Source organism: Microtus pennsylvanicus, chromosome 4 (genome assembly GCF_037038515.1).
Source record: "Microtus pennsylvanicus isolate mMicPen1 chromosome 4, mMicPen1.hap1, whole genome shotgun sequence".
Taxonomy (NCBI): Eukaryota; Metazoa; Chordata; class Mammalia; order Rodentia; family Cricetidae; genus Microtus; species Microtus pennsylvanicus.
This window is the reverse complement of record NC_134582.1, coordinates 25,878,566-25,901,232: the sequence shown is the minus strand read 5'-3', so window position 1 is coordinate 25,901,232 and position 22,667 is coordinate 25,878,566. Positions and strand designations below refer to the sequence as shown.

Sequence of the window (22,667 nt, the reverse complement as noted above, 5' to 3'; positions counted from 1 at the left end):
AGGAGAAGATCCCCGGAAAGCAAATGCATGCACTCCTTATAGCAGAAATGGGTGATGGAAATAGTTCTTGTGCATGCTAGGGCCATTTCCTAAGTTTAAAAACAACATGAACAGCAAAAACTATTACTTCTTTCAGAACTCTTTTAAAATGTGTGTTGGCAAATTCAACCTTCCCCAACCTGTCCCAGATCCATAGCTATCCTTCCCTACAAACTCAACTTTGTCGTTTTTGCTTTTTATTCTCACTGCAATGCCTATTAAGTCAAAATTGTTCTGCCCATATAATCTTGGATGTATGGACTTTCCATTGGAGTGTGATCAGCTCCTCAGGGCTGTACTCTTAAGTCTGTCTCTTCCTTCCCAGCAACTATCAGTTGCTAGTAGCTATTTGGCAAAGGGTCGGACTTTGTGCTCACCTCCCTCTCATTTTGGGATTTGGTGACATGAGCTTGCATACATCTTGTGCATGCCTTTCTCACTGTGAGTTCGGATGTGCAGCTACTGTGTCTGGAAGATGCTCTATCCTTGTATTCATCCACCACCTTTGGACCTTACCCTATTGAAGATAACAGAAAAAGGAAAGACCCCCCCATACTTGTGGGTTGGCAAGATTAATATAAAAATGGCCACCCTACCAAAAGCAATATTCAGATTCAATATTCAGATACCTTTCCTATGAAGTTTTCTAACAAAACAGGTGTGCCAAATATTTATCAAAATTTATATGTATGCAATTAATTATTGGTTTAAATTCACTTATACTAAACCTATATGCAAAGTGGTTGAAACATCATGCAAGGCTTGGAGATTTATAATGAAAAGCAAAAGACTGCCTATTTCTTCCCAACTAATGATTTACTCATTAAACTCTTTTTATTTCTAAAAGCCTTTTTTAATTTTATATCACCTAGTTTTTATTTCTTTATTACAACCCCTTTCTCTCATTCTCTCAATTTTATAAAGTTATTTGATAGCATTTTTTTCTCTATCTTATCCATTTAGCCACTGGGTTTATTTTTTTCTTAGTTCCTTTTCATTTGGAAGGATTTTTCAAACATTCATTGATCTTTATAAATTCATTCAAAATTAAATTATTTTATAACATTTGTATGAGCTTATTACAACCTTTGTATGAATGGACTCGTCATCACCTTTTACAGGGAAATTGCTAAAAAAAAAAGCCAATTTTTCTGTTAATCATCCAGTTGGATTCCCATGGATCAGGTTTGTTACTCAAGGTAGAGCCTTCTCTCAATCTACACAAATACATCTTGCTCATGTCCCCTCGTAAAAAAACAAACATCTTCAATCATGTACATATACGCATACATGTAGCTTCCTCTCACCAACTTCTCCATGATAATCAGTTTAATTTTGCTTGTCTTTCGTGTCCCTGTCTTGACAGTTCCTTCCTTTCTCTTGTTTTTCCTCTGTTGGTAAAACAGATCAGCTAATAGTTTTCTAAGAAATGTGATATATATATTTATATATTGAACTAAGGACATGACCTTATTATCTCCCGCTGTTGAGACAGACCATGCAGGGTTGACATCCTTGTTCCATCAAATTTTGGAACAATCATAACAATCATCTTGTTTCATTTTTTTTCTTTTCTTTTCTTTTTTAAGAATTCCAAAGACATTCAAGTTCCTAAGCTTTTTCTTTCTCTTCTCCTAACAGACTTCCAGCATATTCTCTACTACAGGATCTTAAATTTTCATTGATTTACATATCATGAGTTAGTCCATCTTGAAGGTTTTGGGAAAAAAGCCTTTGTAGTTTGGAAAGACCAGCCCTTTATCTGTTGCCTATGGGGGCAGTTTTCATGGATGATTGTGTTGATAGTTCTTTGCCTGTTTCTTTTGTTGTTCTTCTAAAATGACTCTTATCTGGCTACATACAGACCTCCCAGGTGGACCTGTCCATTTTCTAAACTTCTGTCAACTGTATTTTACATTTTTATGTCTTTTGTGTTAACTTCCTAGATTCTTTAAAATCACCCTTAATTCCCATCTCTTTTTCTTTAAATTTAAATTTCCACTGTTCCACTTAATTTTTGCTGTGTTTTGTATATGAGCGACCTTGGTTTATATATAGATAGAAGTGTAATGGAGCATATGATGTTATGTATATATCTATCAGCATGACCTTATGTTACAATAATAATTGCAATACCCCCTTTCATCCTTCTGATAACAGTTACTTATTTTGTCTTGTTTATTTGTTCCTAAAGTCTGTTTCTGTAAAGATTGCTGGTGTCTTGGATAGAATGTTTAAAATGAAGGGCAATGAAGTCTGCAGAGATAGCTTGATGTGGGAGTGTCATATATCAATCTGTTGATTTCATTGTTTAAGCAATAAAGAAACTGCTAGGCCCATTTGATAGGCCCACCCTTAGGTGGGTGGAGTAAACAGAAGGGAAGGCTGGGAGGAAGAGGAAGTGAGGTCAGACTCCACAGCTCTGCTCTCCGGAGCAGACGCAGGAGAGACGCCATGCTACCTGCTCCAGGGAAGACGCACACCATGCCCCAGCTCCGACCCAGGATGGACTTAGGCTAGAATCTTCCCGGTAAGCGCACCTAGGGGCGCTACACAGATGATTAGAAATGGGCTAAATTAATATGTGAGAATTAGCCAGTAAGGGCTAGAGCTAAGGGCCAAAGCAGTGTTTAAATGAATACAGTGTCTGTGTAATTATTTCGGGTAAAGCTAGCCGCCGCCCATATTACTACAAATGGCGCCCAACGTGGGGCTAACTAAACCCACTTAAAAAACCTGAGAAGGCTTAAAAATAAGGGAGAGAGAGTTTAACACAGATTTTTGCTGTTTGTTGGTGGCGTGCTGTAGAGAGATTTCCTGATTCAGCGACAGCAGCAGAAAAAAAGCTGCGTTATTTTAAAGCGCGGCTTCCTGGGGCTTTGCCGCCAGTGCAAACTCTGGCTTTATGTTTGTGTTCCCGCTTGGGATCGGAAGGAGAGTGCTCTGAGACGGTGCGATGACTCAGAGCTTCCCGCCTGCTCCTGGGCAGAAGGCAAAATCAGGCTTAGGCAGGCGGAAGAGCATGGCGGATTCCTGCCGCCATACAGAGACGTGTTTTCAGACTGCACAGTGCTCTGCATGTCAGATTTGGATGTAACTTGGATAAAAAGAATTTCTGTGCTGCGTGCTCAGTCTCAGAATTAAAATGCTGAATGCTGCTCCTACCTGGCGGCCCCAGAGCTAGCACAAAATGGTACGTCCTCCATTTTGAAATTTTCCTGACTCAGCTTCAGCTGCAAATCCCTGCAGCTCATTAAGAGGTCCTGCCACAAAACACTTAAACGGTGGTGACGAAAAGCTGAACGCATGCTTTTCGGTTTTCAGCCGTAACAGAAAAAAAGCTGCGCGTTTAAAAATGCCGGCTTTCTGGGCCATCCTGCCAGGGCAAACTCTGACTGTTTGAGGCAGGAGGGCCGGCTACTGAGAGAGGACTTGAGTGTCGTCTGTTGTAGCTTGCTGGCTGGCAGGGACCTTGAAATGCTATAAACATGGCTACAGCCAGTACCTCAGCCAAGAGGCTGAAAAGCTAAGGAATGGACTGGATCTAGCTGGCAAAGCCACGCCTTTAGTCCTACTGATATTGCTTGGTAAATTAAAGGCTCTTGTGGTCAGAAAAAGAGATATACAGTAAAGAGAGATTCAAAGACAGAGAAAATTTCTAAATGGTTTAAAGTGTGTTAAAAATATAGGCAAGCTGAAAGTTGAAGTTCTTAAAGCAAAAAACAAAAAAAAAAAGGAAGAGAGTTGTTGTGTGTACACACCTTTAATCCCAACACTTGGGAGGCAGAGGGAGTTAGACCTCTGTGACTTTAAAGCGTGGTAGCACACGCCTTTAATCCCAGTGCCTGGAAGGCAGAGACAAACAGATCTCTGTGAGTTCAAGGTATAGTAGCAAACACCTTTAATCCCAATGCCTGGGAGGCAGAGACAGGCGGATCTCTGAGAGTTCAAAGACAGCCTGGTCCACAGATATACGCTCAAAAAGCAAAAAGTTAACTTAGGAATGTCTCAGCTTAGATTCTTAAGCGCCTAATGATTTAAAGGCGCAAATCAAAAGTGCTCCTGGATAGTAAAAAATTACAGATTCACAATAGGACAGATTCAGACCACTAAACGAGTCACACTGTTGGATGAATGTACGTAGGCTTGGGAGAGAGAAGAAAAAGAATATAGAAAATAAAGTTAATGGTTCAAAAAAAAAAAGGTAAAGTCTTTAAAGAGACAGAGTACAGATAGTTATAGATATAAATAAAAATAAGCTGCGTAAAGATGGAAAATTCACAGAGAGTCTGGATTATGTACATTGTGTTTTCTTTAAAATTTTTGACTGCGAAGGAGCTAAATACAGAGAGACATTTCATTATATGGGCTGCCAAGTGGAACCAAAACGGATATCATAAGGGTATGACTTCAGAATTTGGGTCTAAGGATATGATGCTTTGGAGAGAGTCTTCTTTTGTTTTCACAGAGGATGAGACTCTATGGATTTCTTCTATTCCAATTTGGTATGATAGACCACGCCCTCCTGAAAGGTTGTTGTAAACATCTTCAAAAAATTGCTTCGCTCAACTGCCAACTGAGATGAAACTAGCACACAGGTTATACCATGAAAGACCTAATTAACGACGCCCCCATTCAGCAGAAAGCAGTTTGGAGAGAAAAACTGCGCCCATATTCCCAAAAATTGTTTATAAATGTTCTTTTACATTTAAAGGGGGATATGATATAGATATGAATAATTTGCATTAGTATAGATTTTGCTTTATTGATAGAGATTTACGGTCAATTTTGTTATATGTATAAATGTTTCTGATGTAACTTTTACTTGATAACTGTTTTGTTATATGTAATTTTGCTATGTTAAGGTTAAAGCCTTCCTTTTTTTATTTAAACAGAAAAAGGGGAAGTGATGTGGGAGTGTCATATATCAATCTGTTGATTTCATTGTTTAAGCAATAAAGAAACTGCTAGGCCCATTTGATAGGCCCACCCTTAGGTGGGTGGAGTAAACAGAAGGGAAGGCTGGGAGGAAGAGGAAGTGAGGTCAGACTCCACAGCTCTGCTCTCCGGAGCAGACGCAGGAGAGACGCCATGCTACCTGCTCCAGGGAAGACGCACACCATGCCCCAGCTCCGACCCAGGATGGACTTAGGCTAGAATCTTCCCGGTAAGCGCACCTAGGGGCGCTACACAGATGATTAGAAATGGGCTAAATTAATATGTGAGAATTAGCCAGTAAGGGCTAGAGCTAAGGGCCAAAGCAGTGTTTAAATGAATACAGTGTCTGTGTAATTATTTCGGGTAAAGCTAGCCGCCGCCCATATTACTACAATAGCTCACTCAATACAGTGCTTGCTTTGCAACCACAAGGATTTGAGTCTGGATCCCCGGCTCTCTTAGAAAGGCCTAACAGAAGCGCATGTTTGCAAACCAAGAACTGTGGGGCTCAGAGGCAGGAGGATCTATGAGGTTTATTAGTTAGTCAGCCTGACTGTATTGGTGAGATCAGGTTCAGTGAGAGAACCCATCTCAAAAACTAAGATGGCATTCCTGGGGGTATACTTCCCCCAAATTCTGTATTCTGTTGCCTCTGCATTTTCACAACTGTGTTTCTTGCCACTGTATTCAACATAGCAAGAAAACAGAACCAGCCTCAATGTCATCAACAGATGATTGGCTAGGGAAACTGTAGTACATATACACGATGGGATATTTTCAGCCGTAAAGAAAAATCCAATTTTCAGAAATATGATGGAACAGAAATGTATATTAAATGAGGTGATCAAACTACAAAAAGATAAAGTCTTCCCCCATATCCTAGCCTATAATGCATATGTGTATTTGTGGGAACATGTGTTAAGTCTGGGTAAAGTCTAAATATCTAGAAAAAGAGACTCAGTGAGTAACACTGGGTCATGAAGGAGGATGACGGGTGGACATAGGACACATGGGCCATAAACAAGGAAGTGAATGGGGCCTGGGAGCTATGGAAGGGAGTGGAGTAGCAGAGAGTACACAAGGTAGGGGAAAGGCTCGTCACAAGGCACACCTCTTTAGGAAATGTCCCTATGCTAACTAACATTATATGCTGGTTGGACTCAGGGAGTTAATAATAGAATAAAAAGATAGGAAGTTAGGAGGGAAACATGGTGTGTGACAGACAATAGGGAGGCTAGAGGTAGGGACTATTGAATATGTATGATCGAAGGATGTTGTGTAAATGTGTTTTTAAAGAATAGACAAAAGTATGCCAGTTATTATTTTTCCCCACCCCCGTGTGTGTGTGTGTGTGTGTGTGTGTGTGTGTGTGTGTGTGTGTGTTCATGCACATATGTGCTTGTGAGCACACAAACCTGAACAGGGAGGTCAGAGGACAGTGGAATACTTGCTGGAGTCTGTTCCTTCCTTCTAGCTTGTTCCTCGTGGTTGGCAGCAAGCACCTTTGCCCCTCCTACCACAGAAACACTTCTGTGAATCGTCTCTTTAGTGTGTCTCCTGGTATCTTACGTTTGCAGTCTCTCTAAGGGACCTGCCTTTTTCCCTTCTCACTTTATCCTCCTGTCTGTGACAGTTTACATTTTACATTTAAATCTACAGGCTGATGTCTCCTCTCAACATCACGTCCCTACCATCTTATATTTCTGCTTAGTTTGCTAAATGTTTTCCTCAGTTCCATAGCTTATAATTTCTTATGGGTATGAGGGAGGTGGCAGTTCTTTATGTTGGTTTTTAAACTGGGATTTTGTATTTGTGCTTTCTTAGGAAAATGACTTGTCTCAGAATAAAGTACTTTTAACCAGGCAAGACATTCACCTTAGATTTATCTTGGAAGTGTGTTTAAAACAGTTCTATATTTGCTAATTTCAACAAAGACAAGACATTGATTTTTCTCTGCAGCCTAAAATTACATCTGTTCCACGGACAAACCTCCCATGTGTTTCATATCTCCCATGCCTCTGCGTTTTCTATTTCTTTGAAATAGATGTTGAATCCAGGGATTGATTCTACCTGAGTTTTTCTTGTGAGTGTCTGCACCCAAGTTATAAACTAAGGGCTATGTGCTCAATATTCTTAGACTATTTCTTTTCCTAGCTCTCTGTGAACTCTGCCGTCTGCAGCAATTTTCACCAACGGCATTGCCCTGTGTGGCCTTCTGTGACCATTGCCCTGTGTGGCCTTCTGTGACCATTGCCGTGCATGGCCTTCTGTGACCATTGCCCTGCATGGCATTCTGTGACCATTGCCCTGCGTGGCCTTCTGTGACCATTGCCCTGCGTGGCCTTTTGTCACCAGTTGCCTCCTGATGGACTTTATCATCCTCAACCACCCATGGAAATCCCCCACATTTTCTTTGTGACCAATATTATTTTAAATTGGAGTTGGTTGTATTTTCTTTCCAACATTATTCTTTTTAAATAACTTATAGTCTGGGGAATTTTTATTTTGCAGTTGTGTGGCCTAATGGTATCTACTAAGTTGATACGGTTGTATAACCATTTTAAAGCTCATAAATTAGCTTTTCATTATTCTTATATTGACCTTGCGTCTATTTAAATACCCAACTCCTTCCTGTATATCTAAAGGATTTTGAAGTTTTTTCTTTTGCATATCTATGGTCATTTCATAATTATGCAAACTATATTTCCATTACTAATAAATTCAAAGGCAGAGGGAGCTCAACATAGTATAGTGTTGCAATAATTCATATTAAACCATTTCTGGACATCTATTGTTTTTTTTTCTGACTTTTCATAATACGTTTTTCCCATAGCCTCTCGGACACTGAGGCTGTGGGTGACTTAAATCATTGTTATCATTACAATTGTGATTATGTTATTGTATCATGGTGCTATCACAAAGTCAACTGATAATTTAAAAAAAACAAGCAAATTCAACTATAAGTTATATATCACGTCAAACAAGTTCCTGTAATCTTCAAGTGTAAACTTTACATTCTTTTCTCAGGTTTTGCTGTATTCCATATGTAATATGATATGTACCATGTTGTTTTAAGCCCATTTTCATCGTTCTTAATAGAGTTTTAATTAATTAACTCAATCACTATAAACTTTAATTTGGTGAAATATTCACAATGTCCTTTTCTTATAATTTAATTTGCCAATAGTATGTGAAGTACTTAAGCACTCATTCTATGTAGCCAAATTTCAAATTCTGCCTTGATGAGCATGAAAATAAAGGAATGTTTTAACTGGGGGTGCAATCTTCCTTCTCTAAAGAGTCCTAATAAAAAACCACAATTTCAAAAATAAAGTTGCTGTGTCCTTGGATAGTTATTTCCATGTAATTATTGTTTACTAAGGACTCCCTATTAGATAGCTACAATGTTAAAAAGTCATGCATGCTTTTATCTTAGTTAATGCAATTTCAATAAGCATTGAAGTAGTTGGCATTTTATCTTTGTACAGAGGCGACAAAGGATTAAATAGACTTACTACGAAATTTTCTAGACAAGACAGAGCGCCATGTTCAAAAACCTATGTATATTTTGTACAAACCGAAACGGTCCTGTACTTCATGCTATACATTACTACGCCTGTAGCGCCCGTGCCCCCACAAGACAGTCTGCGAGCTGGAAACTAAGTTGGAGACTTAAAGACACATAGACAGACACACGAGAGAGACACGAGTCATCCTTGATTCAAGAATACCAAATTTATTGTGCTCAGGGGAAGCTTGTATGGGGCTCTGCCCATGCCCCAGCTCTTGGGATCTTTCAGCTGTAGACCCATCAGCCTGCCATCAGGGTCTGAGCAGAGGAAAACAAGTTGTTTTGCTCAGAGCGGCTGCAAGCATAGGAAAAACATGCAGCTCACAGGGAATTCAGGGTCCCGTGATCCTTAGCCCCCAATAGTTCCCAACAATACTTAATCTCTGTTGGTTCTGAAGTACACCTCTTAGATTAACTGTCCAACCTTAATAATAAATTTAACCTCTTTAAATATGAAAGTAAAAAATTTGAACAACAATCTATATGCCTCTTAGTAAAAAGTATATTGAAGATACTATCATAATTACTATATTACCTGAAGTATGTATAAGCGATCTGATTTTGAAAATGTTTTCTATCCCCTACTAGATACCAAATGCTACCAAATAAAACCACAGTACAGGAATGTATTACCTCTTTTTGAGTCATTGACTAATAGAGTCTTATAGAATCCCCAAATGTTGTAGTTACCCTCCACAACATGATGGTAATATCCTGTTCCTTTCTTGGTAATTTCATGGTGATATACTATGCTTTCAGTATAGAAGATGGAGAAATCTGATTTGGGCTCTACAGGAAGCTTTCTTTCTCTATGCTAGCATCCATAGTGCTAGAAGGTACTATACATGCTGCCAAAGGAGAAAAGTAATAATCTACCTCACCCTATGAACCTTGTGAGCTATAATAATAACCAGTCTGCAAGATATACACACTGGTACAATAGTGGCACATGTTAGGGGAGTGATAATCACTTTTCAATTGGATTTAAGGCTCCCTCTGTGAGATGAAACAATGGTGTTGTTAATGAGATCAAGAACCTGGGACTAGATAGGTTAGATGCCCAGGGGGAGCACCTACTACTATTATTCTACTAGATGAACATAGCTATACCATAACTCCCAATGACGTATTACCATGCTAATAGATCAGTAACTTTCTCAGCTCTCTCTAAAAAAAAAAGCTTCTTCACTCAGTATATTTTATTTGTGTGGATGTGGTAGAACACTTTTGATTCCTGTCATAGGAAGAAATGTGAGTTGGACATTTGAATGCTGATTTTAAAAATATGTATCTTCACTTACATTTCTGGGTTAGTAAATTCGTTATAGATGAGCTGAAAGCTTTCCTGTTTCGGAGGCTGTCAATCATGTCTAACTGGATATAACTTGAGATGAGCAGTGTAAGTCAGCTTCTTACCAAGCACTTCCTTAATGAAGCTGGTATACTAGGACACTAAATGTTCAAGGCTCATCTGGCGAAGAGCCTATTCCTGCCATGCCAAGCAGACCTGTTTTACTCTTCAGCAAACATCCTCTTAGAGAAACCCATGGCATGGTCACTGCACCTCTTTCCGTCTTAAGGGTCTCCTAGGGGGTTATGGAAATATTTGAATGATTTGGGACTGGTTTGGGGAGAAATAAAGATACAAAATACTTGAAAATATATAAACCATTGGTTTTCAGTATCTTCCCCCCCCCCCAAGTGTATGGCATTTGTTACCTGAGTCCAAGTTGATTTTTTTTTAAAAAAATGTTGATCTAATTAGAAGCAGAAAGTAAAATGGTTGTTAATAGTAGGGTTGAGATAATAGTTTTACTGACACGCTATGGTCAAGGGCTCTACGATACAAAATGGAGGATTAGGTCAATAATAATGTAATGTTCTTGGGGGGGTGGATTTCATGAAATGATACCTATGATATAGGAAATATGCTAATTAGCTAGGTTTAATTACTCCCACTATTTTTGAATACTTCAAAACCTCATATTATATATGATAAATAAAACTTTATCTGTTTGTTTTAGAAATAAAACTTATTTTTATAATATAATTTTATAATATAAATTATAGTATGATTTTATAAAGCTTATTAACAAAGTGCCATGTTAGTAAATATTTATTAAATATTTTCATTTAAATGTTTAACTATCATGCTCGTTTTCCTTTCCATCTTACATTCTGGTTGCCTTTACTTTGCAGATGCAGCAGCTGTTCCATGAAAACTATGAACACAACCGCAAGGGTTACATCCAAGACCTTCACAACAGCAAAATCCACGCGGCCATCACACTTCATCCGAACAAAAGGCCTGCGTACCAGTACAGACTGCATAATTACATGCTCAGCCGGAAGATCTCTGAGCTCCGCTACCGAACCATCCAGCTCCACCGGGAAAGCGCCCTCATGAGTAAGCTTAGCAACAGCGAAGTGAGCAAAGAGGACCAGCAGCTGGGGGTGCTGCCCTCTTTCAATCACTTCCAGCCACGGGAGAGAAATGAGGTCATCGAGTGGGAATTCTTGACCGGGAAGCTGCTTTACACAGCTGCGGAGAACCAGCCCCCTCGACAGAGCATCAACAGCATCCTAAGGACAGCCCTGGATGACACCGTCCTGCAGGTCATGGAGATGATCAACGAGAATGCCAAGAGTAGGGGCCGACTCATAGACTTCAAGGAAATTCAGTATGGCTACCGCAGGGTCGACCCCATGCATGGGGTGGAGTACATTTTGGATCTGCTACTCCTGTACAAAAGGCACAAAGGGAGGAAACTGACGGTGCCGGTGAGGCGCCACGCCTATCTTCAGCAATTATTTAGCAAGCCTTTCTTCAGAGAAATGGAGGAACTCGATGTCAACAGCTTGGTGGAGAGTATTAACAGCGGCACTCAGTCATTATCGTTCATCTCCAACTCTCTAAAGATACTCTCTTCTCTTCAAGAGGCCAAAGAAATGGGAGGGCACAATGAAAAGAAAGTGCACATTCTTGTTCCCCTTATTGGCAGGTACGATATTTTCTTGAGATTCATGGAAAATTTTGAAAGTACGTGTCTTATCCCAAAGCAAAATGTAAAGCTGGTCATCATCCTTTTCACTGGGGATTCTGGCCAAGACTCCAACAAGCACATTGCGCTGATACAAGACTATCAGAATAGGTACCCTAAGGCAGAAGTGATGCTGATTCCCATGAAGGGAGAGTTTTCCAGAGGTCGTGGTCTTGAAATGGCTTCTTCTCAGTTTGACAATGACACGTTGCTGCTATTTTGTGATGTTGACTTGATCTTTAGAGGAGACTTTCTCCAACGATGTAGAGACAATACAATTCAGGGACAACAGGTATACTTCCCCATCATCTTTAGCCAGTATGACCCAAAGGTGACCCATATGGGAAATCCTCCCCCAGAGGATGACTTTGTATTCTCAAAGGAAACTGGATTTTGGAGAGACTATGGCTATGGAATCACCTGTATTTACAAAAGTGATCTACTGGGTGCAGGTGGATTTGATACCTCAATACAAGGCTGGGGACTGGAAGATGTCGATCTCTACAGTAAAGTTATCCTATCTGGCTTACAACCCTTCAGAAGTCAAGAAATAGGAGTGGTGCACATTTTCCATCCAGTTCATTGTGATCCTAACTTGGACCCTAAGCAGTATAAGATGTGTTTAGGATCCAAAGCAAGTACGTTTGCCTCAACCATGCAACTGGCTGAACTCTGGTTAGAAAAACATTTGGGTATCAGGGACAATCGAACTCTCTCCTGACAGTCCAGGCAACACTTAATTGCCTTTTGAAAGGGGAGTTTACCTCAGTGTTGGCTGTTATTATTTTTATTTTATTATTGTTATTTTATTGTTATTGTTATTGTTGTTGATATAATTTTATTTTGTTGTTCTGGTCTTAAAGTACTCTTGGTTGTCTTCCAAATGGGTGTTTGTTGACCTCAAGCAAGAAGAGTCTGAAGTTCACTGATATTCCACAGTCAGAGTTCTACTGAAGTCAATACACGTATTACTTTTCTATAACTTGCTTTGAGATTGAGTTAAATCGTGGCAGTTAAATGGCCTTGGAAGCGCATTCATCACAAGAGACAGCTTAGAAGAATGTTCTCTTAGGGCTTAAAGATGCAATATTGACTTTTTCTTTTGTTTGTCAACTTCAATGTGATACAAATATTTACTGGTGAAAGGTACCACAAAAGTGCTTTATGCTTCCTATGGGGAAGGGACTCTGTGACATAAACTTGAGTTTTGTAATTTATACAAGGACTTAAATATATAGACAATAATTTTCTTCATCGTTAGAATTTTTAAAGTAAATGAACACCTATGATTGTATGTTTATTTTTTAAGAAAAAAGTTTTAAAAATTGAGGAGTACTGTTCCACAAGCAACCGGTACTGGCTACCCTGGTCTTACAATGACGAACTCCTCACAGCTGTCTGCTATAAATGCGAAGGAACTTTATTTTCTCAAGGAAATATGATTTAATGAAATATTCATGTACATTTTAGAAGCTTTATGAAACAATGTCCTTCATTTGCTGGCAAGAAGATAAAACATGACAGAACCTGTTTATTTATAATAAAACACAGGTATAACCGTATTCTTTTTCAAAAACATTGACGAAGCTCTGTTGTTTCCTTTCTGTCTTATTTGATGTAATTTCTAGGGTGGTGTTCAACAAAACATTCTGGCTTTACTAGATGGGAAAAATACCATGGGATCATGGGAAGTGCGTTGTGTTCTGCCTTACTCCCAGCCTTCATAAGTGATTCACGAGAATAAATTCTTAATTCAGTAATCCACCCTCTGAAAAGAGACTCCTCTCTTCTCAGTCTCTGAAGACTAGGACTTGTCCAACCACAAAAGAATCATTTGAAATCTGCCTTAGAAAGTATATAAAAATAGAACAATCCTGGGGGAAATTATAAAGAAGATTAATTTTATAATTATGAAAAAACACCTAGGGAAATATCTCATTTCTCACTACAGTTTTTCTTTTAACTGAATCTATGAGGTCATTGCTAGAAAAACTGCCATATTTAAGAAATGTAGGAGAGAATGAATACCTATATACTTACGCAAGGAAGTCTCATGAAACTTGTTCTAAAAAATCATTCTGCAAACAGGTAACACATGTACACAAAAATCAAACAAAATATTTCAACATTGGCAACTCTCTGGCTTTCCTGCATTCCACCTAGACCTTCCTGGTGCTGACCAGACCATGTTGTCATCATGCCTGTCTTCAGCTTCTAATGAAGAAAAGGTTTATCTTTTACATTTTACCCTTATGAACAAAGTAAAGAAAATGACTTTCATTTTTCACCAAAAGCAAGAACAATTTTTATCAAAGTCAGCTGGAAAGTGAGTCTCACAAATGGCTGGCATTGTTTGTGACACATGGCCACAAGGGCACCAAGCTAGAAGGGTCCTAGCCTGGTAACAACCCCTTTTACTGAAAGTCTTCCCAGGTCTTCAAAATAACATTACTTAGTATTGAGCAAAACAGGAGGGAAAGTTCCCTGCCTAAACATATCATCTTAATCATTTTAAGTACACCAGAAAGGAATTAATGACATTTTCACTTTTAAAATGTTTATCTTGACAGGGCCAGCAATTTAAAATTGATCTCTGCTCTTATGTTTCCCTTGGTTTTCACAATACTTATTTTAATAGCTTATTTTCTTACCTTACATAACTTGGCTCTTGTGCACATTTTGTTTTCTTAAAAATGGAAATATATGAACATTTAGTTATTTATTTTGGATAATTATTATCCATTGATCATGGCTAGTTAATGTTTTAGTATTTGAGTCTATTTTTTAACATGAATGAGTGCTGAAAGAGGGTATTAGATAAACACCACATTCCAAACACTCTACGTTGTAGAGTTAACCAAGGGCAAAGCAGCATTTCAATTATTTTCCTTCTTTTATTTTTTAGACTATAATATAATTTCATAATTTCTCCTTCCCTTCTCTTTTAACCCTTTTTGCTCTCTTTCAAATCCCTGGCCATTTCTTTTGGTTAATTGTTGTTACATGCATATGTCTTACATTTGTATACTTCTAAATATAACTTGCTCAGTCTGTGTAAGGTTACTTGTATCCATGTTTTCAGGCCTGAGCATTTTGTAAAGGGCAATTAATTGTTGTCCTCTTTCCTGGGGAAGACTATTTCTGTTATTCTCACCGTTCCATAGGTGCACAAAGGTCTTTGTGTAGGAGTGAACCATTTTCAGTTCATGGACCTGTACAGACGAGATGAAGGGCTGCAAAGATCGCACTTAAGTGTAGCTGTAAACCAGCACACTACTGTGACCAACTAGCATAGGTACACCTAACATTGGTTATGTAATTTGACATAAGTTACTGACAATTTCTTTTCAGGCAATATTGTATTTCCTGACTGACGATTTAAGGGTCATGATGTTAGTAAAATTAAGTTTGTTGATTTACATGGTATCTGTTTTCTTACTGTGTTAAAGTTTAAGAAAATACACTGTGAATATGGTCAGAAGAAAAAATATGTAGTCTCAGTAATACAAACACAGCATTCTGTTATTTGAATATCTATGGTTATTTTTACAAACATCACCCTAAAATGTTCCATTATCCTTCCACATCACTATGGGTATATGATTACTCACTCAAAAACATGCAATGCATTTTACTTAAATGCATTTACTTAATCCTAATAACAGCTCTCAAGATTATTTGAATATTTTGTATATTTAATAGAAGAAGGAATGGAGGTATTCATCAATTATGGGACTCTATGGAAAGCAGGTTTAAACTAAAGGCTATTCCAATGGGAAGTGTCTGTCTTGGGTCTTTGCCTGACTTCTCAGGTATTGGCAGGATATAAAATCAATGGAGGGCAAAGATCAGCTGTCACCATAGAGGCATTTAGCCCACACTTAAGCATGCTTCTTTTGCCAAATGTTCTTCTGGAGAGAGCTAAGCTTGTTGTAGCCGCCACCTTGCTTCATAATCCTCTCCCACGTTGTTGGATCCTTTGTACGCAGCTCTGCTGGGAACGGCAATCATTTCGCTGTTTACCTGAACATATGCCACTGGACCTCAGCAAGGAAAGATGTGAAAATGTGTGATGCCGGCAGCTGTTTTTCTGTTTCATCCTGGCCAACTAAGTGCAAAAGTATTCTACACTGAAGAAAGTCAGCATGTGACTATACAGACTTGAGATAAACACACACACTGTCATTATCCAAATGTTTCTGGATCTAAGAGTTGAGCCCATTATAAATAATTAACAGTGTGAGAGCTAAGTACAGAAATGAAATATTCAAATGTGTGCTCATCACCCAAACAAGTAAATAAATGTTGCCCAGAAACTTAAATAAAAGAGTAACATTTTAGCATAAGAAGGCCCAAGGCAGCAGCACCATGACTGGAGTGACTGATTAGTGGCCCAGGTTAACACTGATTTCTTTCTTCTAAGAACAGGATTCGTTCCTTTTTATCAGCTTGATTGTTCAGAAGTTCATCCAGTTAGGGCTTATTACAGTGTCCTGGGGGAAAAATACTGTACATAGACCTTGAACTGGATAGTTTTCTGCTTCTCTTCTCTCCCACCCAACAGGAAATTGGTTCATATAGATAATACAGAAATGAAAATCTGCAGTAGCCCATGAAATATCTGGAGCTTTATACTGCCCTTGATGATATGATCTGAAGGTGGAAACAAAGCTTTCTCTACATTCTGCTTATGTAGGAAAGCTGCCACGGTCTTCCTGCTGTCTTCCTCCTTTCTGACATGTGCCTGTGGTCCCATCCACTATAGGAAGTTGGTGTGCTTTATTCTAGTGGCAGCTCTTCTGCTGGCAATCTAGAGATTTCTGAGCTTCCTTTCTAACTTATGCTTAATTACTAAGGGCAAACCATTTTCAGAAAGTACCCTTAGTTGAGGAACGATGCAGGATAAGACAAGGTGATGTTCTCAAGGACAATAATGGAATTTTTAACTGCTGCTGGCTTGCCTCCTTTCCCTTGCCCACTTCCTCTCAACATCTTAATCATTTTTAGCATGCAGTATTAGAGGATTTTTTTCTTCGATGCTGACTGACAGTCTCTTTATCCTTCAGGGACATCAATAGGGCACAGTGTAGCCTCTGGAGCCAGTGTGGTCCCGCTTCTTTCGGTCCCACAGCCTCACTCGGATGCCAGTCGTGCTGCTAAGTTTGCCATGACAGATGGTGAGGATGCTGTGGACACCACCAATGATTCATTTCCCCAGATGGCTAGAAGCCGCATCTGGATCGAGCCAGAAACCATCAACTTCAATTTCACATCCAATTGTCAATTTCCTTCTTCTGTCCCAATCTGCTTAGCCACCAACATCTGAGCAAAATGTGCTCCATACTAGGTATTATCACAATGAAACTCAATCAATACATTAGTTCTACATGTTGACAAAACTGCCTCTAGAGTTTGTTGATATATTATGCATACTTACACATTTTTGGAAATCTACTGTTACATTTTAGAGAACTTGGTCCACCTGAAATTGAACTGATAAAATTTTATATAAAGTGGTCCTGTTAGGAAAAGGGATACTGCCATCATGAACACAAACACACAGCAGAACCAACAAAGATACAAATATTCATGCTAACCACCACATTAACCAATTAGCAAATATTTATTGAGGAATTATTTTGGTAAAATTATTATCAAGTAAAACTCTAAAACTGTGAAGACATACAACAGTAGATATTGAGCAAATAAAAAGACTGCCAAAAGTTCATATAAAAAATGAAAATAAATACCACAACCTGATGTGGGATGTTCTTCTGTATATGTGTTGCTTTGGTTGGTTGATCAATAAAGCTGTCTTGGCAAATGGGTTAACACAGTAAAGCCAGGTGGGAAATCTGAACAGAGAAAGAGAGAGAGAGTATGCAGAGGTGAGGAGATGCCATGTTTCCACTGGGGAAGCAAGATGAAAGGTAACAAGTCACGAGCATTATGGTAAAATATAGAATAATAGAAATGGTTTGATTTAAGTTGTAAGAGCTAGTTAATAATAAGACCTAGCTAATAGGCCAGTGTATAATAAGCTTCCATCACCAGAACCATGATAAAATTTATCCCCACTCCTCTAAATTACTCCAACATCTGTTTCTAAAGTAGAGTCTAATTGAAGGAAAATAAAACGTTAAAGATAGAGTGGTAATGAGGTGTGTATTATTTTTATCTTTTCCAGTTCCCTCATACTTCCCATGACATTTAAGCCTGTTTATAACTGCCTCTACCTTTCAGTATTTTACTTACATTTCTGTATTTCACACCCAGGAATTACTTGATAAAAGAATTATACAATTTAGACAACAGGTTTCTCATGCTGAGTCTGAGGGGATAGTATTGTGAGCTTGAATGGTGATATTTACATGATAGATTCAACTTTCTTCATTGCAATCCTGGTGTATTGAAAGCATGCTGGAATACATTGCTTTTCCTAGGAAGCTAATTGGAATCCCAGCAGCTTTTATATACCCCAGTGAGCATTTGGATAGAGACTGAAGGCAGAGATGGCTAGAATGCTTTGATCCCCCTCAAATGCTTATCATTCCTTAATTAATCTGTTAAGTATTAAGTCCTGAATTTAACAGAAAAAGTATTGCATCAAAATATTTACTGGATTAATTTTTCATTTAGAAATGAATTTCATGAATAAATCTTAATGTGTATTCTAGAAGCTTTTTGCCTTTGCAAAGTAAGCATATCAATAATAATACACACACACACACACACACACACACACACACACACTCTGTGTGATTACAGAATCAGCCTGTTCAGAATTCAAAGCAGTTGCCCATTTAAATCCTGAACAAGTTTCTGTGGTGTGGTGAACATCCTTTAATTTTCCAAACTCTTCTAAATGAAACACATTCATTTGCCAAATTTAATTTCTTTGAGTACCCTTAGGATTACTTGATGCAGGTAGGGAAGTTTGGTTATACAAAGAAAAAATGGGACATCTCCTTATAATTTTCCTGGCTTGTTGTCAAGTGATAGAAAAATTTCCTTCAAACCTGTGCTATTAACATGGTATTTCCTATGGAATTCTGAGTCTTCAGGACATTTCTTGACAACAACTGTCACGCGACATGTCCGTCTGTGCTCTATGCGCCACCACACTGTTCGTGTACCGGGAAAGGGGCTAGAGATTGAAACACACAAAGACTCACAGACAGAAACACGGACCATCCCTGAAACAGGAGTGCCCCAAGAATGCCCCCTTTATTGTGTCCAGGGGCAGCTTATATAGGGATAGCCACACCCCAGCCAAACGCACCAGAAACTATGCCCCTGCCATCAGGAACGCCTAAGGGTCTCATGTTCAGAGCAGCTGTAGGCACTCAGATCAGGGGAAAACAAGTTGTTTACAAGAAGTTCAGGATCTGGGGGTTCACAGCTCCCAACAAACAACTGATCAATTTCATCATTACCTTGTGGTAGAGGGCCTGGTAGACCAGTATGGGATCTGATATGTGTTATATACAAGGGATGTTTCTAACTATTTCCTGTAATTGAACAAACACCAATTCTGAATTATCTTGTATAAGTTTAGTGGGTTTAGTATGTAAACCAACTCTTTCTGCATATTGAGAATCAGTAACTATATTAAGAGGCTTTGGAAAATCTAATAATACCATGAGAATAGCATATAATTCCGACTTTTGAACAGGGATTTAAGCCATTTTACTTATATCTCCTGACTTATAACCTTGCTCTCCTGATTCATTTGCATCAGGATAGAATGTAGGGGCTCCAGAAATTGGTGTTCCTTGAACAAAGTGAGGAAAAATCCAAATTAGTTCTTTTTATAAACTGAAGTCTCTTGCTTTTTAAGATATTTGTTCCTAATTTCTCACAGGAAATTACTGTAAACTCTTTGCCAATGTTCATTTTCTGTCCATAATGAAGAAAATTTCAGCATTAGTAAAAGGTACTACAATTTCTCGTGGGTCTATTTCTGTTTATTGATGAAGTCTCAATTTTCCTTTCAGAATCAATTCAGAAAACTTCTTTTTGTACATAGATCATTAATTTTTTACTCTGTCTGTGTGGCAAAAATATTCAATTTAAAATATTATCTTCTCTCTGCATAAGAATTCCTGTAAGAGAATGCACAGAAGGTGGCATGACCAGGATACAATCAAGCTCTGAATACAAGTAATCCACATGTGCATCTTGTGGTTTCTTTTCTACCAAAGTCAATTCTCTCTCAGCCTGAACTAATAGGTTTTTTTTTTTTTTTGACTATTTAAATCCTTATTACCTTGTAAGGTTTGAAATAAATTACTTAGTTCTTGTGTTTCCATCTAATTGTGGACTGTAGCCAGTTAATATCTCCCAGCAATGTTTGAAAATCATTAAGAGTTGGTAATTGATCTCTTGTGATTTGTACCTTTTGTCGTTAAATGTTTTATAAACCTATCTTATATCCTCAGTAATTAATAGAATCCCGTTTTTTTAAATTTTTTTTAGGAGCAATTACTAACAAGGCAAAATTTTCTTCACACTTTCTTTTTAAGGTAATCATGTCTAAATCAGTGACCTACGGGAGGCCCCCGGGGTGTTTCCAAGTGACAAAGGGTTATTTTGTCTCTCCATTTTTGTCTGCATTCATCATCCAGTGATGGTCTTTGCCATACCTTCTACATACTCCAGAAGGCTGGGGCCCTCTGTTTATTGTCTGTTTTTAGGAACATCTTGCCTACAATCCCTTTTCAAATGACCTTGTTTACCACAATTAAAATGTCTGATATGCCGATTTTTCTTAAAAATTTCTAGAAATTACTTCCCCCATCAAAGCAGCATCATAACCGTGAGATCCAATATCAGCTGTATTTCTAATTCATTCATTTATTCATACTGATCTTGCCTTTAAAGAGGCCTAATCACTCTTTTGCATTCTGAATTATCATTTTCAAAAGTCAAAGATTCAATTAGTATTTGTCCAAATTCTGTATCATTATAATTACAGTTGAAGTCAATTTTTGTAAAAAAAAAAATCAGCAAAGACTTCTTTTGGGCTTTTATAATTTTAGTAAATGACTTAGTTGTCATTCCTGATTCTTCAACTGTGTCCCAAGTATTCAAAGCCACTATATGACATAGTACCAAGGCTTTGTCATCTAATCTAGACTGTTTTTGCACATCACTTTGAATCTGATCTTGAAAATTTTCCATATCTCTAGCCCTACCTTTTAGAAGTTAGCTCGATTTGGAAAATAACCAAGCTAGCTAAAAGATAAACAATTATATTTTTATTTATTATAAATAATAATAATGAAACAGAAATGAGAAGTCCAAGTGCAGTTGTGCCGCAAGGGAGTCACACACACACACACACACACACACACACACACAGAGAGAGAGAGAGAGAGAGAGAGAGAGAGAGAGAGAGAGAGAGAGAGAGAGAGAGAGAGAGAGCGCACCTGGGCTGTAAGCCCATTTTTTTCCCTCTGGATCCCAGAAGGCCACACACTAACTTGGTCCTACCTCTTAAAGATAATTGGTTAACAAGGCTTCCCCATCACTACCTTACTGGTCTATGACTCTAGTTTCCTCTTTCTACCATGTTTTCCATTGTAACTTTGGACCAGCTTCCAATATTGCTGTAACTAAATCTTTCAAGTCTGGGGGAATAATCCTGTTTCAAGTTGCCCATGAATTTAACACTTGCTTCACAATGGGAGGATGTGTATCATATGAAACACTGCTTCTTTAAATCTCTTCAAATCTAACATTTCTACAGGATCCCAATTAACTTCTGCATAACCTCAGGATGCCTATCATCTGGTACTCAATTTTGTATGGTAATTGGATAAATTAATGTTGGTTTTCTAATAACATTAGGCCACTCCTCTTCAGTTTCGTGATGCAATGGTGCAGTAGGTTCTGTTCTAAATTCCTCTGTGTCTGAGCATTTCCCTTATTCTCATTACTAGGTTTCTCTAAGGCTTGTATCTTATCAGTAGTTAGTCTTTCTAAAGCTTGTGTCTTATCAATATTAAGTTATTCTAAGGCTTGTATATTACCAATCAAAGTTTTCCTATTTTCATTAGTAAGTTTTTCTAAGGCTTGTATCTTATCAGTAGCAAGTCTTTATAAAACTTGTATCTTATCAATAGAAAGTTTTTCTAAGGCTTGTTAATAAGTCTTTCTAAGACTTACATCTTATCAGCCAGATTATCATATTTTGCAAAGTTATCAAACAATTTTATTAAAGATAATATATCATTACCAAACTGAAATAATTATGACTGATATTATGTCGATCCCAGAGAACTTGTTCATACCCTCATTTGTTTTTTCCATATGCAAGCCATCCATAGTAACACTAACAGGGTCCTATCTTCCTGCATTGTGATATTCCCAATTCTTAATAGGGGAAAGATTCCCCCCCCCCTCTTTTATAACCTAATTCCCCATTTAAAAATTTCCAAGTATCTTATCACATCTCATGATGCTGACAGCATAGTCAGAGATGTGGTGGAGGTGGGGTAGTGTGAGGAGCACCTAGTTGTAATGGCAGCATTCTGGGGTGGGGGCAGTGTGCCAAGGCAATCAGACTACCACGTCAGGGGCTACAGCTGAGCTACATTGGCCTGGCTGAGGGCACCTGCAGCTGCCTGTGTGTAGGGTATGCTGTAGGGCGCCCTGAGCTACGCTAATTACATGTTTGGGCTGGGGGCCAATGTGGCTGCTCACGTGCCTTGCAGTGAGGGTTTGAGCTGTCTGAAGAGCTCATGTAAGACGATCAGTGGGAGAAATCTGTTCTGCTGGAGTGCAGTAATAGAGAGGACCACCCACCCGTCGCTAGCGGTAGCAGAATGGCTGACCAGGAGTGTACTCCGCTGTTTACCGCTGTTCTGCAAGGCTGCGCACAGCTGGGCCCCTCAGCAGCTTGAGGGAGTGGCAGCAACAGTCAGAGCCTGAGCCCTGAGGGGTCTCAGAGCAGTTGAGCTGACCTGGGTAAGCAGTCTGGAGGAAGACCTGTGTCGTGGGAAGTGAGGGCATGGATAGGTGGTAGGGTGGCTAACCACAGAGGCTTTTGGGGACCAGGGCAGGCAGCAGCTGAA

The 22,667-nt window shown here is 38.7% G+C and overlaps 1 protein-coding gene across 1 annotated transcript in view; it reads left to right on the top strand.

The window, feature by feature from the left end:
- The window catches only part of Chsy3 (chondroitin sulfate synthase 3), a 225,104-nt gene extending 211,937 nt beyond the window's left edge, over nt 1-13,167 (top strand). The window contains exon 3 of the mRNA XM_075968613.1: nt 10,748-13,167. Coding sequence (XP_075824728.1) covers nt 10,748-12,310 — 1,563 coding nt within the window. The 3' untranslated portion in view covers nt 12,311-13,167. The remainder of the gene's footprint in view (nt 1-10,747) is intronic.
- Nucleotides 13,168-22,667: the final 9,500 nt, after the last annotated feature.